The sequence below is a fragment of the Aquila chrysaetos genome, chromosome 16 (assembly GCF_900496995.4).
Source record: "Aquila chrysaetos chrysaetos chromosome 16, bAquChr1.4, whole genome shotgun sequence".
Taxonomy (NCBI): domain Eukaryota; kingdom Metazoa; phylum Chordata; class Aves; order Accipitriformes; family Accipitridae; genus Aquila; species Aquila chrysaetos.
The window spans coordinates 27,390,009-27,410,334 of NC_044019.1; the positions used below are offsets into that span (position 1 = coordinate 27,390,009).

Genomic DNA, 20,326 nt, shown 5'->3' on the forward strand with positions numbered 1-20,326 from the left:
GTTAAAAATACAGTTCTTAGCATGTATAAATGCATTTCTCTCCACTATAAAATAGGCTTCCCGTATGCTAAGCCACCAAATGGAGAGTTAGACAAGAAAAGACAGATTCAAATATAGACTGTAAAGTACAAAAAGACTCCTAAAAAAAAAAAAAAAAAACCAACCCCAAAAAACTCTGGGTTGGTACAGTGCTTCTAGATTACTTACTTATTCCAGAAAGCCACAAGGTGGTCAGGAACACAGGCAGTGGTGACAGATTCAGAAGGAATCCACCCCAGAGGAACAACTAAACCTATTTTCTAAAGCAAAAGGGTTTTTTTAATTACTTTTCTGAAAAAAATCTGGGGAGTCTGCTCAGGAACATGCAGTTAAACCAGCACTGAGAGAGAAGGATCTGAGCCCACTCAAACGATGCTCGAAGAGCCCAGCCTCAGCTGACCTAACATTAGTATCTCTCTCGCCACCGTTAGCATCTTCTTATCACCCACCCAGCTACTCGTGGTACCACTCAGCTCTTGTTAGTAGCCTTCAGGCAATCAGTCCAAGTTTGGAGGGTAGAATGGGGGCAGGAGACTGCGTGGAGGAAAGGACAGCAGCGGGATGGCTCAGGAACAGATGGCAAGAGTTATCAATTAGAAAGAAAAAACAAAAAATAGCAGTGCAAGTTACACAGCCATGTGCCAGACGTCCCTTCCGTCACCTGGCATTTCTGCTACATTGCCGTCCCCAAACTTTGCTCTGCGTGACAAGGGCTAGCCTCACTCTGCTCTCACCAGGAACCGACTACGTTCACAGAACTTGCTTAGAAAAACACCAACGAGGAGCTGGAAAGGCTCTCGGATGTCCAGCAAAAGCCAGAGCTGTGTGGATGGCTTAATTAGAGGCGATTTTTTGCATGGGGGAGTGAAGTGGCCACTGCTAGGCTCTCCAATTCTGCAGAAAACACTTTACTGAATTCCTGTTATTAGAAGTATTTTAATAACTAACCATGTGAGGTGTCTAGATTTGTGGGCACATTTCAAAGGAATTTTAACAGTTGATGAATGTACAGTTGCCATATAAATGAGCTTAAAATCATGGGAAATTAAAATCAATCCCTCTTTCTTGCCATACTCACATGATTATAAATAAGCCTTCACTAAGATTACAGCAGTAATGCAAGAATAACATTCAAAGATCTGCATGCTTGTGCAGAAGGGAGACATGTTCACCTTATGGCTTTACTTTCAGATGCTTACACAATATCAAGAAGATACAGAGAATCTTCTACTTAGACTACATTTAAAAATTGCTAAGTATTGCTTAAAACTTGTTACACGTCAGAACTAATGTCTGAAATCTCTTTGATAGGCTAGAAGATAATAGGTTTAGAAATCATGATCCAAAAAAGCTTGACTATCATGGGGTTTCCCTTTTTTAAAAAAAAATTTACCGGGCTCGATGTGGCAATACCCGCAAACAGCTGAAGCTCTGACTGCAGCGATACGGATACACAGATTAGAATTTACCTGAGAACCGAAATAAAACCTCCGTCCCCAAGGATGAGAGGCTGCTTTGTAGCCTGCAATTGCGTGAGGAATCTGGGTCAGGGGTGCAGGCAGAAGCGGCACAATGGAAGGTTAAAAGGTGGGAAAATGAAACCCTCCTATTTCAGCGAAAGGCTGGAAGTGGGGAGGAAACAATGGCCAATAATGAGCGAGATGTCTTGCAAGTCGCAGCTTGAAGAGAGAGAAAAGCAAATGCAATGAGAGAAAGCTACAAGAGCTGAAGGAGAGTTTTAAAGCGTGGTTGAAATCTATCAGCAATGTCGAAGAAAGCAGCCTATTTGAATAAAATATGTATGGCTCACTTTCATTCTAACAGGTATACTCCTATAACGAAACAGCAACTCATCCAAATAAGAACCTGTATTTTACATAGTTCTGTTTCTGCAGAGTATTCTCCCTCAGCCAGAGGTGGGGAACGGGAAGGCCAGCTCTGAGAAGGCTTTCTCAAGGTTTTACGCTCCCGGAGCACCCGTAGCCCCTCATTTCCATTATGCATGTTTGGGTTGAAAGTAACATCTAATCTTACTCTGAATAATACAAATAACTACAGTACATATTTGTATCTACCTTCTAGACATTTGTGCACTCAGATAACAAATAGTTTTCTCTGCTGGTTGTGAAGACAAGGAAAAAGAAAATCTTTTAAAAAGTAAATAGCTATTGTGAACCATTTCAAGAAAGGCAACAGGCGATCTGCAGCAGATAAAACATGGAAATACTTGTTTTAATTGACCTCTTTAAATATGGACTGGGCTCATTTCAAGGTCTGTTTTCATCAGCAAGTAGAACTCATCCAGAATTGTTCATCTTTATACAGCAGTGGACTATTAGCAACCAGCTACTTAGAAGTGTCGTTGAAGCAAGAGATTAACAACTTGTACGGTATCTGGACAGAAAGATCTATTTAGCTCAGACTATCAGCTTGAACTGAAAGCATTCAAGTGTGAACCCCTGAAGCTGCATTCTTTCACCTCCAACAATACGACAGAAAATACAAATCAAATATAATTATATCTCACTGCAAATTCTTATGCTCTTTAAACAAGCCGGTGAAAGGATGGTGCAATTTTCTCCACTAATAATACACTGGGAAATCTAGTCCTGATGCAGAACCACACAGAACCACTGAATTACAAAACAAATTAATTTTGTTCTTTGCATTATGTATACATTAAGTTGGGGAAAATATCATTTAACATCAGGGGGCTGTTCATATCCCAACCCACATAGTTTATGCTGAAAAAAAAAATAAAAAATATGCGGTGTCATTCAGAGAGAGGAGATTTTCATGGCTGGTAGCTCCTGCAAAGAAAGATGCCTGATTCTTCTTTTAATGTCTGACACTGATGGGCCTTGGATGCAGTATACAAATTTGTGGGTTGCAGTCTGATGTTGCAGAGGAGAACAAAGACAAATGAAACTACACAAGATGCTTAGAAAAACAAATGTACCAATATTGGATTGCATGCTGTTTCTGCGTTCTGGTGTTGTACAGAAAACAATCTAATTTTGCCTTTGTGTAACTCTCCTCCTACCAAAAGCTCTCAACGAATTCCTTAAATCATTATGTTGTTCCAGGCTTTATTCAGTGATTTGATTTCACTGCTTTAATCTAAGTGTGAACCTCTTTAGTAAATAGTGGGACAAAGCATCTGTGCTTCCAAAAGTGTTGGTGGATCATGTCAGTTTTATTTAGAATAACACCATTTTCATAACTGAAAAGTGTATCTTGCTCTCAATGGGGGGAAAAAAAAAAGATTGGACTCTCGTAGAAGTTACAAAATACATAACTAGCCAAAGTGGTCAAATGGTGTGCCAGAGGCATATGCATTATGCTGATAGAATTTATATAGACAACGGTAACTGCTGGGAGAGTGGGGGGCCTTGGGTAAATTTGTTTGTACTATTTCAGGTGTCAGTCAGTTGGATCCAATTCTCCAGGCTTTTTATCTTTCAGCATTATTCCCCCAGCACATCAGATATGAAATGCATCCACTCTGCTCTGACAACATTTTACAGTACCTGTGCAGAAGTCTAAATGATAACACAAGGTGTGTAAGGATAGAGAAGTATACCTCCTATGAATGCCAGCTTTATAGCCCATCTCCAGCTCAAGTGTCTCTCAAACATACAGTTACTCCTGATTTCCTGCAGGGCAAATGACAGAAGAAACCAAGCCATGACATTAAAGTTCATGCATGAGCGTGAGTTAGCCCAAGGCAGGAATTATAAGAGAACAGCAAAGAAACAAAGCCACAATATCTTCTTTTGGCTCCAGTTCCTCCCTCTTCTTCAACTCTTAAATCTTGGTGTCCTTCACTGCCATTTTTCAATCTCGTTTTCCCTTCTTCTCATGGGTACAGCTGCCTTTCACTGCTTCTATCACCAGTTCTCTAAGGATAACCTTCCTGCCACCCAGAGCCAACAGGAAATAAATGGCACATAAGAGTGCATCAGGAAAGATAATTTCTAGAAGATACCATGTCATGGCAAAGTTACATGAAATTAGCAAGGAAGACAAATGGACAGAGATAGAACGGGGGAGCAGGGCAAGAAAACAGTGTATGAGGTAGCTTATCCAGAAGAGGAAGATTTATAGGAGGTCACAACGCATAAATGCCTAACAACAGTGGAAAAAAATCACCCAACTGTCATACGCCGAAGTTCAATTGTGAAGAGAGGAGGGAACAATCAAGCAGTTAATAGAACATTGCTGTATCTTTTTAATACCTTATTGCACTTTGAGGGTAATATTTTCATTGAGAAAAGAATACAGTATTTTACTGAAGAGACATAACCGGGCTTGAACTGTTAGCAAAGGAACTACAGAACTGGGAAAGCTTTTCACTCTGCTGGTTGGCTTCCCACAGATGCACGCTACTTTATGATGTATTTAATGACAAAAACTTGCATTACCACTTTAATTCTTATTTTACAGTAGAGCAGCAAAAGGAGCCCATTTTTATTCTGGCAGAGGTATTATCAACAAACCATAAACTAAGTGCCAAGAGAACTAAATCGTTGACTCTGCAGCCTCCCTGAAGCTCATGAACCTGCAAGTTGTGAGCAAGAATTCCTCATTTGCTCTTATTCTCATCGTCTCGATTCCAAAGTGGACCTAAGCACTGTGAGCACCAGGTAAGTTATACCTACACTTTTGAGACGATGCACATTTGGGTTACCGGAGTAGAGAGTCTCTCACTGCAAATTTCCAATTGTATTTTATGCTGCACATAGTAGATACGCAATACAACCATTCAACCCTCAAAATATCTTCTCTTCTAAATAGAGGAGGGCAAGCTCTATCTAAAGTCATGTTATCAGGCAGGATCTTTAAAAGATAAAGCCCAATAATTTAAGCTGATAATTGTCTCACTATCCTTAGTTCCATTTAGACATTTGGTGTTAAAAAGAAACTAAAACATTGCTGACATTCATTAAAATAACAGCATTTTAAATTATATTAGTAGCCTACATTTCTTCATCTCAGAAATAACTGTTAATGAATCATGCTGGTATAAATAAGAAAGGATAAAAAAAGAATGTATCCGCTGTAACAGGGGGTTATCTTTGTACAAATATGTAGGTGTTTGCAGCATTTTAATGTTCTCAGTGGTTAATCCCATTGAGAAAGGAAGGCTTGCTCGCTGAAGAGTTTTTGAGGTGGATTAATAATTAAAATAATATTAGCAATACTCTGCCTACTTCTGGTTCAAGACATTATCACTTGCATTTTACAATGTTTGAAAATGTTGAGGGAAGACTTCTTTTTTCCCCCCAGTGTAGCCTATTTCTTGATGTTGCCTGCAGATTAAGTTTTGAGATGGTGCACTGACAGCTGAATTTAGATTTTATGTAACAAGAACACGAAAAAGGACTCTCTTGTTTATATAGGTTAGTAAGTCAGAGCAGGTAAATAAGATCAATTGAAAGAATAAAGGTGCAAGCTTAAAACCCACTAACAAAAAGTAATCTTATGTACATACTATTTCAGAAATATTACCATTTATTCTTATGTTCCTGGCAGCAGTGGTAGATATAGCTACATGTTATTCATTAATTCAGCGGAAAATGCATGGCTGACATCCAAGACATTACTATGAAAATAGAAGTGTTCTGGATATTATTTGGCAGTCACACCCCCGGACATCATGAGTACTACAATAAAATTTGACTTCCGCATTCAAGTTTCAAAATAACTCTGTTTTCTTCCGGACAAGAAGAGATGCAAATAAAGCTAGTAGAAAATGGCAATGCACATCCCTAAAAAAGAATGGCATCAGAGAAAGGAGAGTAATTGTATAAATAAGCAAACTGCATATGTTGTTCTCTACCAAGTCACGGCATTTCAGGTGCAGATTCTTGATGTTTCGGAATAATTGCAAACTGTGTGTTTAGGAGAGAAATCATTCTCATGTTGGTATTACCTGTACACATGTGTAACTATTCTATGTGTCCACCAGCACTTTCATTAGAGGAAGGATCATTTGGCATTAACCACCTAGGATCTAGCCTGCCGTCATCCACAGAAGCATATCTAAATTAAGTTATGGTGATTGTACTCATATACTCAAGGGCACAATTTCAGATATGAGAATTTTAACTAATAAACAGTACATCTTTATAAGGGAAAAATGCGCATGAAAAATAGGCTATGTATCAAAAGAAAAGTGTACATAAGACAGAACAGATAAAACAGGGTAACATAAAATATGTATTTCAGATATTACATTAGGAAGCTTCAGTTGAGAAGCAAATTCAAATTACTTGCAATATTTTTTTGTTTATTAACGTTTGTAATAGAGGCCTAAAATGAAGGAAAGATCCAGCCCTCAGCTCCACCAGCGGACACCAGACACAGTTTCCCTGGGAACTTGCGGTGCAGCAACCCTGCAAGCAGCCCCCAGCAGCTCCGGCTTCTGAGGAACCACTGCTTCTAGACAACGTGCAGGTGACCACAGTCCCAGGACGCCTCTGTTGCAATGGGGGACAGAAAAACGGGCAAAGATTATTTGCACCCCCATGCCGTGTTCCCGGTGGAGGTCAGGAAAGCCTAAGACCACACGCTCAGCTGGCCGATGACTGGCGGAAAGGCGGTGAAACAGAAATTCATGAAGTTGGGGAAAACTTTTATAGAATCACTGCAAGAGTAAATTTTCCATAAAGTCTTAATATATTTTTCCTGGTTGAGAATTCGGCAAGAAATTTAGAAATGACTCACCCTAAGTCCCCCTGGCTAGGACCATGCTTTCCTTTATGTTGGGAAGCTCCAAGCAACATCAAAGGAGTTATCAGCAGAAAAGAAGGAGGAGGAATAAATGGGACTCACAGGACACATCTGAGGTCAAGAAATAAAGTATAAATGGAAGTGGAAGGGCTAGAAGATATGCAGAAAATACAGTGAAATTCCAGGGATTCCCAGTGAATCTGGGAGATATAAGCTGAAAGAGATTTTCAATGGAGAAAATGAAAATGGATTACTCCTTTAAGATGCATAGGAATCACAGTACTCAATGACTCAGGAAAGTGTATGTCATGTGGTATATAAACAAGAAAGCAGCATACGTTTGGATGCTGCACATTGCACGAAGGAGTAAGGTGCAATTCCTACAGCCTCTTCTCAAATCTTATTCAGTCTCTGAATACCAGACACCAGTTTAACATAAAGATTTATCAAACCATATAGCAACCAAAAACAATACAGTAAATAATTAAGATGCAGGAGTGACTAATTAGTGATTTAAATTTATGTAGGGAAGACTACAAGAAGTAAATGCTCTGAGCAAGCTCCTATACCATTCACAGAGTCACAGGGATTTGACATTGGAAGAGATGCACCTCTTATTCTACAGGTTGTTAAGTAATGCATAAACAGAAAATCACAGCTGTTTAAATCCTAGTCCCATAAAGGTGGTATATCTTTTGCTATGAACTCTAATGGGACCAGAATTTCAGTCAAGAAATAAAGGAACATTTGTATGATGCAAGGTAGAGGACTCTTACAGCACAGCAGAAATGGACCTATGTAGGATAACTAGAAGAATAGAACATAAAACAGTATGAAAGCATAGAAGGTATTCAAAATATTTCTCCTCTCCCCCGTCATTCCTTTGGACAATCATAGTTCATGGATTTTTCTAAGCAGACAACTGGGAAGAGCAAAGAGGGTGCAGCCCTGGTTCACAACACTCAGGTAAGCTGGAAGGTCGGTAGCTCTCCACAGTCATCATCACAAATCACATTTCAACCTGAAACCTGTACAGAGCAGTGCGGTTTATCCCTACCTCTACTGTTGCCCTGTATTCTAGGGCAACCTAGACTTAGCAAAATAAATTAAGAAAACTGATTTGCTGCTTTAGTCCATCAAGGGAGTGGAATAATCCGTGGAGCAAAAGTGAAAAATTTCACAACTGTAGACAGAAATCGCTGTGAATCGTACTCTCCAGAGTACAACTCCAACAGAAGAACAACCCACTAAGCCTTCCGTTTCATTATTCAAACATCATCAATATTTCAACAGACGAGGTTCAAAATATTAACTAGGAAACTCATTTTTAACTAGTGCTCCACTGGTCCATTACCTAAAAGAATGGGCAGGGTTTTCTTTGACTTAGTACTTTTTTCAGCTTACATGATCAAGCAGCCTAGCATTTAAAGTTTGTTAGGGTTTTTTTAGAAGAGACTATATGAGAATTTCTGATCATTAACTGACAGGAATGGATACCCTTTTCTGAAATACATATTGCTAGTGGTAAATAACATCATAAACAAAATACAAATTCTCTCTCCTTATCACTAGCTGACTGTCTCAACATGAATTTTATTTTAGAATCTCACTAATTAAGGATTACCAACTGATTTTATCCTTCATCTGTGTTCCTCAAAGGGCTGAACTGTCAGGGCTATTGTTGCTGTGCACTATTATGGCTGGGAAAACCTTTGTCCATAAATTCAATTGATCTTTCTTATCTATTCTGTCACTCTCCTTTACAGGAAAAAGCTGGGGAGCGGGGGGAAGCAGCTATCTCCCAACTAAAGGTCTGTGGCTGATGATCATTTTCTTGGCTTTTACACCATTACTACTTTACATCTATCAACATTCTGCATTTTCAGTACCTACCTAGTGCAGGCGGTGCCTAGAATCAGTGACAGAACAAACCCCCCAACACACAACTGTTCATGCCAGGTCAGAAACATGTCTTCACTAACAGGGAGCACTGTAAAGACAAGACATGCAAACACATAAAGAAAAAAGAGGAGAGAACCCCCCCCAGGTCTAGCGACTGGATTAGCCGTGATGAATAGACCTCATAAGCACATAACAGCCCATAAAGGTGGCGTAAGAATGGGCAGTTCGGGAAACTGGCTGGCAGAAAACAACGTCGCAGCTCCAGAAATACCTGCAATGAATGAACTGGAGGAAGGAGACTGTGAAAGATGGCTGAAGTTGTTAAACAGGAGTCTGAGGATTACTATGAGACAAAATTTAGGGACTAGTTTTAAACAGTATGAAAAAATAGGGAAAAGGAGATAGGAAATCAAAACAGTGCAGAAATTTAACACTAATGGCAATAATCACAGATGAATATTTCTGAGTAAATGGAGGTACGAGCAGGTACTAAGGACAGAAATCATGACTGCTTGCAATGGCAAATGGTCTCTCTCAATGGTCAGTTGATTTTAGTAACTTCTCAAAATACAGCACATTCAGAAAAAGTTTTTAAAAAGCACAAGTAAGACTTACCTAGCTTGATAGTACGTGCTAGAAACACTCAGGGAATTTGGGAGGATACAAGAATGCTAATCATATTGCAAGATCATATTCTTAGCTATTCATGCCAAAAGCAGGATGATCTAAAGCAGCAATTTTTGCATGCATTCATGCAAGCCACACACAGCTAGTAGAAATTTCAAGCATGATCACAGCAGAAATTTCTTTGGAGAGCCAAGACCTCTCAGGTCCTCAAGCTTGTTAGGGGAATAAAGTTATGAAAGGAACGAAAACAAATATTATAAAACAAATTTAATTTTTTGTTTTATGCAAAAACAGACCAATTTTTCTCAAGCATTAGCAAGGAGCTTACTCATTACTAATCTACAGGCATTAAAAATTAGTGTTCGTAATAACCTAGGAAGGACATTAAAATCATTTTTTAAAAAGAGTACAAGTGCTAAGTAATTCATGTAAGTAACATAAGCACTTGAGTGCAGCAAGCACAGAGCAAAATCCAGCAAGCACTGTTGGACTTGGCATTTCTGCAGCATATTCCCAAACCAAAGAGGAAAAGGGAACATGGTTCACATGTGATTTCTGAAGAGGCAGGAGGGTCTGGCAAGGCAAGCAATGTGCTAGAGCTAACGAGACATCCTTTACCGAACGTTCTCCATGCAGATCCACCTGAGAAGTCCCTACACAATTTCTGGGTATGCTCCGGATAGTGAATGGTTACCGCAAATGCTGCTAAGGGACGCTGGATTTACCACTAAGCATGTTTTCTAGCTCCATTTAATTGAATTCTGAAAGACATACTTCTGTGGGGCACAGGCATACAACCAGTTCAAAAAAATATCCTAAAATGTACATTTCTACACCATTAGGCATCAGCTACCTGTAGAGATGTAGCAGTTTTATACCCCTAGTCGCACGGTATTTAGTTGTAGTTCAAGTAATCGGTTTTACCAGTCTCCACGTAGGTACAGTTGGAGTGGGACTGTAGCCCCTCCAAATGGGGAAGATCAGGGGCTGTTACAAACTGCTGTCTCATAGGAAATCTCACGGGAAAAGAGAAAAGACAGAACCATAGCTCTTACACATGCCGGATGGGGTCAGATAGTTAATTAGAAGGTTTGCGATGGACCACAATGCGTTTCACAGAGCCAAACAACCCCCAGACAGCCCAACGGCTTTTGAGTCAATAATTCTGTTTGGTTAGTTAAAGGATGATGCAGAGGGTGCTTTTAGAATTGGCACAGTAGCATTTCAAACATCAGTATTTAAATGTTTTCCTCATTTAAAAATACCATTTAAGAGGGTTATTATTAAATTTATGGAACAACTTTCACTTATTGCTTAGATTTTTAATTATATTGCTACACAAAAAAAATCATTATTTGTACCAGCCAATACCTTAAGAAATCATCATGCAGCATTCAAAAGGACTGCACTTTTCTTCATAGGTATTTAAAAGCTGGCTTGACTAAACAAATATCTTTCATTTGCACAGTATTCTAGGAGGACTGGAAAGAAAAAACAATTAAATTGTACCCTTACGGAAAAACACCCGCTTCTTTATTTTTCTTGAAAGTATCTAGATCTACTAAGAAAAATATTTCAAAAATATATCCTAGAAAAATCAACATTTTTGCCCCCTGTGGTTTGAATATTCTAATTCTATCCAGTAGCATGTATCTGTGAAAAGCCACCATTAGATAGTTTTCTGTCCCATAGCAACCACTTTGTTTTCTCAGGGAAATAAAACATTTTTACATCCTTAGGCAATACCTTTCTCTGTGTGGTTTGCTAAATGAAGCTGTTTGTAATCTAAAACTAACATCACAATTTACACTGGGCTTTGCAGAGATTTATAGCTATATATGTGGAAAACAAAATGCTGGCCATAGGCTTTTCTAGCCCTATATATGTGTGCATGTGCATGTACACAGTGAGAGTGAGCATTTCACATTTTATGTGAAAATCCTGGATTTGTTAATACAATACTGCTTATTTAAAGTAACAGATTCCATTTATTAGATGCAACTACATTATTAAACAATTGTCAAAAAGAGAGCAATGGAAAGAAGAAAGAGGTAATGTTTTAATGATCTGAATGTGCAATGATAATGTAGGTCCGAATTTGCTAAGTGATAAGAAAGTAAATAAGACACCAGAGACTGTAAGGTGCTTGACAGGATCTTCCTGTAACTGTCACCACCAGCAAATTCATGGTAATCCAAAAACTTCAGGGCTGCTGGCCAGAGCCACCAGTTTTCAAACAAGGGTTCTCAATTCCTTACCAAAGGTCTCTGTGCAACTGGCTTTTTCTTAAAAGCGTTTTTTAATTATTAAATCACACTAAAGTGACTATACCTATTTTAAATAATTTACTGATGCTGTTTTACTGTGCAAGTCACTGCTGAAATTCCCTACAGGCATTAGACAGAAGCAAATGTGAAGAGAGAAGTACACAGCATAGTAGTATGCCACCAAAATAATGGCAAAAAAAGCCACAGAAGCAGACCTCGTACTACACTGTGACTTACTGTAATCATGTGAGAGCTTCGGTGCTGACCTGAATGTTGTCTCCATTCAAGCATAAAAGGACTATCATGAAAGAAGAATTCCAATTTACTTTTTTTTCTTTTTTTTTTTTAAATTTGGCAATCTTATCACGTCTTTTCATGACATCAAACTGTTGCTGATTTAAATTTTGAACAATGAGGGGCACTGGAATGTGCAAAACTCTCCCAGGGGAAACTGGAAATGCTTGAGATACGGAAGGCTAAACAGGATGGTAACACCCACACAAAATGCTGCAGGAAGATAGTAAGCTGGAAATTAAGATTCAACTAGCTGTTGTACTACACCAGATCTTTAGCAAATCCTATTTCTCCAGCTAAATTTTCAAAAATAAAACATCGAGGAGGTTACAAAGGGTGAAGCTTTGAATTTTCATAACTGTTCATTAGGGTTGCTGATTTCAGGAAAATGAAATATTTCCATCTCTCTTTACCGTAGCTTTTGAAACCAAATGCAGAAAGAAGACTAGTAGGAATCCATTTGTTCTCATTGTGCAATTTCAATTTTTTGTCATTAAGCTTTAATGTAAGAAGTAAGGAAAAGACATGATCTGAACAGTGTTTATTTCAATGATGATGCAATGTGACGGGTGCACTGCATAATGTCATATGATATCAAAAGATGTGTCCCAGTGTAACCTCCCTTATACATAGTGAGAAGCCTTTGAAAATACAGAAGGCAGCTAACAGCTTTGAAGCCATTACTGGAAAGTTGTCACTTGGTTTCAATAACCAAATAGGATTTGTGACTATCTAGCCTTAGTGGTCCAAGTTTCTCAGATGCTTAGTTACGAAACTGTGCCTTCACTACCTTCTGAAAGGCTCATCTTTCTTTAATTTATTAAGCTTTTTGTCATATAAGCACTGAAAAGAACTGTACAAAAACGACTTAAGGCATGTTTTCTGCTCCTTCGTTTGGGGGCTGACTCAAAGCTGCACTAATTAAACCAGAGCTCCCCAGCAGGGCTTCTCGTTCCATCAGTCAGGGATGCCTGGGTGATGGGGACAGTTCAGTCACGCTTTTCCTCTTTCTTTGCCTCCTGAAACAGGGAGGACTGATACAAGAACTTTAGTTCTTAGTTTAGAGTTTAGGGAACTCCTAAAGCATCAGTTAAGTCGAGCCTGGATCAGCTCAAAGCTGCTAAAGAGATCTAACTAGCGGAAGCAGGACTAGTAGTTTTGCTTATTGGTTTTGTAACCCATTTGGGTATTTTGGTTTTCAATACTTTGTATAAATTCCAGAAATACTTTGTATAAATTCCTCTTCAGTTGCACGTTGATAGTTTTAAGAATTAGATCAGCTCTCAGTGCCTTTTTTTTTTATAGATAGAAGGTGACGGCCCATACTGTGTGTTTATGAACATTTTATCAGGTAAAGATGGAGCAGAATTAGGAACCCATGAGGTTTTAATTCCTTGTCAAGCAATTGCCATGGCAGATTCTGACAAGAACAGAAAATGTCACAAAACTAAGCAGAACTAAGCAGTCCTCAAGATTTCCAACTTCTAATAAAAACAGATCACGGTACATCTATACATTTCAGTACAAAGGCTGTAACCATGGTAGAAAATGCAGCACGATTTGATTCTGACAACCTGTAATCCTAGTTATACCACAGTTTGAATAAAAAAATTTAAAAATCTCCAAAGCCACTACATTATAACTTTAAACCAAGAAAAACAAACCCTAATGAAACTGCTTTGAAAACTTCCTATATTTTAGCTAGGGCTCGGGGGGAAAGGCTTAAAACATTCATATTGCAGCACAGCACACCACCACTTTGGCTGAACTAACATAAAATGGACTTGAAAAGATACCTGACTGGAGAAGAGAGTACTAAGGGCAACTCTGAGCAACTGATGGTAGGAGATTGGAGATTTACTGTCAAGTCTCCAGGCACAGATAACCTCCAATGCTGGACAAAGAGCAGAGAAGCCACTGCACAATATTTCAGAGGTTCACCAAACTGAAACATTTTCATTAAAATGTTGACTTCACTGATATTGAACTCTTCTCCAAAATTAAAAAAAAACAGTTATTGGAAATTTCTAAACAGCTCTAAGTGGGTCAACACTACACAGGCAAACTTAAAAGCTGTCAACTCTATCACTATTGCAGTTACCAGGCACTGTCAGCCTTCATAAAAGCCAATCTAACAGAATCTACGTCCCAACAATTTCTTGTAGTAATGTGTAGCTACACACTGAGTAATCTTCCTTTTCCTTTGAGACATAACAGTGATAACTGATAGCAATGAAATTTATTCTAACTGAATGCCTCTCACCAGGAGTTAACTGACTTATCTTCAAACTTTCCCCACAACAGAGGCAAATTCTACTATAATACAAAGGCTATCCCATATGATTTATTCCTCCAAAACATACCATGCAAGCATTTAAGAAAACAAATGATCTGAATTATGTCTTACACTCATGATGGAAAAAGTATTGGCTAATTCATCCCTACTGATTTTAAAAGAAGTTTATTTGGGTTTTAGCGAACTGTGAATGTGGCTTTTGTTGCTCCAACATGTACTTAAGTTCTGAAAATTCTTCCTTTGATCCAGCATCAAACTATTAGTCACACTCATTTCTGAAACTCAGATTGACAGAGAGATAAAGTACAGTTAAAGGGACAAAAGAGTACAAGCAAATACACCTAAAATAACAATAATGTTTAACATTTCCTTTATGCTTCTGATAATACTAAGGACACTGAAAAAATCTAAGATCTGTTGTTCTTTTGTTAAAGTATTTGAAGCATTTTACTTCAAGTTTTGAGAACTTAATTGTTTTAAAATGGCTTCTGTCACTCACTGCAGCAAAAAAAATAATGGATATGCATATACCCAGATGTATGTACACATGTCCACAGACAATTGCGCTTGCTGCAGGCAAACTACAAGAACTCTTTATGTAAGCTTTCCTTGTCTAAACTGTTCTTGATAAACATTTTACATGAATAAATATGGTAAATTTGAGTTCGTGTATTCTACGACCATTCTCCTACTTTGCAGAGTCCCTGGAATTCTGCATGGCTCATGCAGACACCTTGCAAATCTCAGGGCAGCATCGAGGCCATTGTCTCAATCAAATTCCAAAGCCAGGATGTTCAAAAGGACCTCTATGCCCAAATTCCGTTGGCTTCGGATAAAAATTAAGCAGCTATGTTTTTAATAATTTAAAAAATTCCAGCTTACATTGTTCGATGAAATTTGGAGTCTTTCTATTAATAACTGAATTGTAAACTACATTGAAGTATCAATAGAGTAACACCAAAGTAACACATCAGTAGATATTAAGCAATAACCATTCTCTTAAAAGAACCTGTAAAAAAAAACTTATCTGTATTCATAGAAATATTTATACATAATTAGTATCCTATTTATTACACATGAAAAAATATTAAAATCAATGTGTTTTAAGGTTTTCACAAAAAACACAGTGCATCAAAATTAAATGAATGACACTTTATAGTGGATGGAAGACAGCTGCACTGAGAACTATTCATGGGGGACTACCCCATTTATTGCCATGTACATCTTAATCTGTAGTTATATAGTTTAAAAAAAAATCTTAATGCATATTAGTCTCTCTTTTGATCTATTGTTCTGACAGCTTACATTTTTAAATTGCTAATTTGGTCTGTACCATAAAACATTTATTTTTTATGCAGAAGCTTTCTAACCAACGTTGTCCTTTTTCTGCTGCACATTTACTGGCTTTCCCAGGAACAAGGTAGGATGGACCACGTACAGTAAGCTGCCTGTACAGAGAATCCTTGCCGAAAAGTCATCCGCAAGAAAACTGTGAGGTGAGGTGCAGAACTGCATTATTTTTTCCTTGACAATATAAATATCCAGTACTCCTTACAGTAAGACCACTCTTAAAATAAATTTGTTATTCTAAATATTTTTCCACATTTACAATTGTTTAAATTTGATAAAGAAGTTTTCACTGGTCTTCACACAGAAGGTTGCCCAAAATTAAGTAAAGCCTTTTACACCAGTTCCAGAATGAGTTAGGCTTTGTTAATCAGGCACAACATTTCTGTGGTACAACGTATAAGTGATGTAAAAATTACTGTCGATAGCACCTCCACGCAAAGGCTGTGCTTTTTCTGCCTTGCTGTTAACCACTGTCTCTGTTCATTATGGTACTCTCTCTCCTGCGAACAAAGGCAGAAGAAATTAAGTTCTGCAGGGCTGCTTGGTGATGTTTCCACTGGCCCATTAAATCCCTTTGTTGCCATTAGAGTACATCGGACTCTTGAAAGATTTAGCCTAGCTCTAGGTGTCCTCTACGGTGCATCCCGCAGCTCTCCTTCCCCAACAGCTCCAGCTGGGATGCTCCGACTGGGATGCACCTGAGCACACTGCAGTTCCTTCCTGGCTCGTGCGGCCAAGCTTCCCAGCCACGGGAAACCCAGCAGAGGAGCAAAGGGGAGAAAGGGAGGGGTGCATCCCTCTGCCTCCCTGGGACACGGAGCGGAGAAGTGCCGAGACAGTTCACCTAAAGGGGACCTACGGGAAAGCTGGAGAGGGACTTTTTGCAAGGGTATTTAGCGATAGGACAAGGGGTAATGGCTTGAAACTGAGAGAGGGTAGATTTCGATGAGATGTGAGGAAGAAGTTCGTCGCTGTGAGGGTGGTGAGGCCCTGGAACAGGTTGCCCAGAGGAGCTGTGGATGCCCCATCCTTGGAAGTGTTCAAGGGCAGGCTGGATGGGGCTCGGAGCGACCTGGTCTGGTGGAAGGCGTCCCTGCCCGTGGCAGGGGTTTGGAACTAGCTGACCTTCAAAGTCCCTTCCAACCCAAACCATTCTAGGATTCCATGAATACAGTTTAAATGCAGTCCCTTTCCATGGCAAGTCAAACATCTTAAGAAAATACAGGCCCCTAGCATTCTGTTTGACATACTGACTGGGATAATACAGCATTTAAACACTACTTTAGATATATGATTTCATACATAGGGACACAGTATAAAACATATTAAGAAAACATTATTCTATTAGTCACAATGAATAGCATCTTACACTAGAAACACTTTCTCTATTTCCATCCATCTTCTCAATGTTCTGAGGGCCAAATGGGGAGTTCAGAGTCATTTGGAGCCCAAAATCTTTAATAGAGACCCTCTTTATCTACCACCAACTTAAAGAAGCCCAAACCAGCAGAATATGGGTCTGTGAAGCCTTTCCTTAGGGGAAAGCTATGCTCTTAAATTACCTTTGTGTTTCATTAATTTTCCTTCACCGGGAATAAAAGCACCAAAATCAGACCTTTCTACTATTGCCCCCAAACAGAAAAATTACCATGGATTAACCCTTACCTGACAGCAACAGATTCCAGGGACTTCTACTTGGATATGGGAAGCAGGAACCTTTAAGAAGGGCAAGGAACGAAGGCAACATCAAAAAGAAGTTAGGTGTCAGAATTTGATTTTAAGGGGAAAATTTGAAAGCAAAAGTTTATGTAAGCAAAGCTCCTCGGATGGCATGATTTGAAAATGCAAAAGTGGACAAAATAAACATTTAGAGGACATGAAGAAGCAAACTCTAGTTTCTCTTAGTTTCTCCTATTCTGCTGTCCCCGCCACTTTGCACAGGAAATGAGGACATGAAAATGAGATAATGATAAAGGTAATGGAAGGTACTGAAGAATGTTAAACATGATTAAGGATGGCAGAGGAAGGTGGCACAGGGTTTGGAAGACTGGAATATCTTTGCAATACAACTGGACCAGTGAGAAAGACTGCTTAACTGCAGTGTTCTGAATGGCACATGTGAAAGTCAGGGACCAGTTTCTGTAGTGGTGGACAAGACACCAACGACACCCCCCTCCCTGCCTTGGTAGCACTGGAATCGTAGCATCACCGTCACAAAAAGATCACTTATCTTTCTGGAAAATGGCTTTCAGAGCATGTTTGGTAATTATTTCAAATTTAAATCGCATAATCTCAAAACACTTTTTCTCTTTTTCCTCTCTGTTCTTCTTTGGTTTTATTTTGAGAATTCATATTGTACAACCTGACACTAGTAAAAACCAACCCTTCTAAGAATGTGCATTTCTGCCAGATTTTCAGCATCTCTACATCAAATACTATAAAAAGTCCACAAAATTGTCACAGGACTGTTTTTTGAGTATTTATGGAATTCTGTTATTACAGCTATTAAACTATAGCTGCTTTTTAAACATTTGCACAACTCTATGCCTCATTTACTATACAACCTCTACAATTTCAAATGCTTTCAATCTTTTATCTTATGTCAGACTAAGTTTAGTTTAAAAGCATTATTTTACAATATACTTATCTACAGTTCACGTCTGGATGTCTGTACATTCACAGGATATTGTTACATTTGGGGAGTTTGGAAGAGTTGTATTTTATGACTGTTTTGTTCAGTAGCATGATTCCGTATTTTAGGAAGTTCTTTCTATCCACACTCCCATAGGACTCTCATATCAAACATCATTTTCCAAAGTATTTGATATATGTCAGATACATCCTGGAAGTTTTCACATTTCACATTTGAGCACTGCAATTAAATATTTTGTTTAGAATGGCTCAGGACATAAGTTTCAGAGTTTTGATATTTTAGGAATCAAATTATGATCTTGAATAGATAATTATAAGCCTAACCACAAGCAAACAAGAACAATGGTTGTGCTTTAATCATCTAGCATTCTGGAATATAAAAAGATATTTTCTAATAAGCTGAAAAAGGAGAAGAGATCTGCCTACCCCAGGGACTGAAGCAAGTGTACATTAAGATGCTCAAATGCCCCTTAGTAAATTCATAAGGGAAAAATTTGAAGAGGTTTTCCTACTAAGTGGATCATGGGTGGGTTTAAGCATTGCTTCAATTATTACAGCATTCAATGTGTTTAGATCTACCTATATGAAACATTGCATATATTATACACAAAAACTGCATGTATCTATGCCTCAAGGTTGCTTGTGCAGGAAAGGATACTCCAATTATCCCTTTGGGACATACTCAAGAGTGAAGAGGAGGTGCAAAAAGGAACCAGTGTTCTGAGCTGGTAAAACAAATTAACATTAGTGGCAGAAAAACAACAAAAAACCCCTCTGTTCCTGATAGTTTTCAGGAAGCTTAAGCAGCAGGTACAACAATGTAACATTGAAATCTTGAAGGGAGTCCCAAGGAAAATAAGCTTGTAATGGAAAATTGGCAACTGACTTTTTCATTGTAATAACAGGTATTCAAATGGAAAAGAAGAGAAAAAGCAAACATTGCCAATATTTTGGCATTTGTAGGAGTTATCCAAAAAAAGCATATCTAGGTTCTCTACAGCTTTAACCTGAGAAAAAAATGCACATTAATGCTGCAAAGGAGCTGACACTTTTCATCTGCAGCCCACTCAGCCAAGGAACATCCACTTATATACCCTCATGCATTATTCACCAGGAAAATTGAAATAATCTACCAGTGGTTAAGCAGCTCAGAATCAAATGCAAATCAAGGGAAAGCAGTTAAGAATGAGGATCATTCATAAGTCCTGACACTCCTCCACACCGCAAGCCTGGAGTCTCCTGCAGGAGCCACACGAGCCATTACAACCTCAGTCCCGGCGGCTGCAGGCGTTTGGTGCAGCTTCACCTGCAAATTGCCCTGTTTCTCTAGTGATGGCCAAAACACTGACCTGTGCCCCTGCTTTGAAAAGGAACTTGCTTGATTTGTATTCAAGTCGATTCTCACTCCCTGTCAATAAAGGTGGGTTCTCTGGCACATACCTGAGAAAATCTGACTTTTAAAAAAATTATTAAAAGCCTGTGTTTACTGTAGCACTGACTACAATTATATTCATTCTTTATCTGACTATGAAACTTCAGACATACAACAGTCAAGCATAAAAACAAATTTACGTTATGTAAAAAATTTTTCCAGTGAGGGTAGAAGTTATTGCTGTCACCACCTTCATCTTCAATAGTACAATTCAATGGGAATTACCTTAGACCACGATTCATAACAATTATTTTATTATCTTTAGGAATATACACAGTAAACATTAAGATCAGAAACAATAAATTAATTTTTAAATCACAGTGAGAAACTAAAAGCCCAGTTAGCTGTTAAGAAGTTATACACCATTACTTAAAAGCTAATGTAAACAGTAGCAGCATGCATAATTTCTGCAAGTTTATACAAATTACCCTGGACAAATTTTCCATGAAAGCTACATAAACCTTATATTATGAAGTATTTCCATGCATCTGGATTCATTGATGCATACTCAGGCAGCTGTAAACTCCATGCATTAATGTTCTTTATCAGAATTTAATAGCTTTAACTCTTCTGGTTTTAGGGACAATCATTATACTGTTTGTGTTTAGGCAGTGCAGTTTTCCCCCACATATTGTACACAGCAAAATAGTTTTCAATTCAATGGAAACTGATGTTTGTTTTTCAGACAAGACATTTGCAAGGAAAAAAAAAGCTAGATTTAATCAACCAGTT

General features: G+C 38.4%; 1 protein-coding gene across 7 annotated transcripts in view; it reads right to left on the bottom strand.

Annotated features, from left to right (window-relative positions):
* The window catches only part of SHANK2 (SH3 and multiple ankyrin repeat domains 2), a 365,112-nt gene that overhangs the window by 237,564 nt on the left and 107,222 nt on the right, over nt 1-20,326 (bottom strand). For 4 of the 7 annotated variants that reach the window (XM_030038578.2, XM_030038577.2, XM_030038576.2 and 1 more), the window contains one exon: nt 17,176-17,226. The exons of the other annotated variants lie outside the window; for them this stretch is intronic. In XM_030038578.2, coding sequence (XP_029894438.1) covers nt 17,176-17,226 — 51 coding nt within the window. The remainder of the gene's footprint in view (nt 1-17,175; nt 17,227-20,326) is intronic. 7 annotated transcript variants of the gene reach the window in all.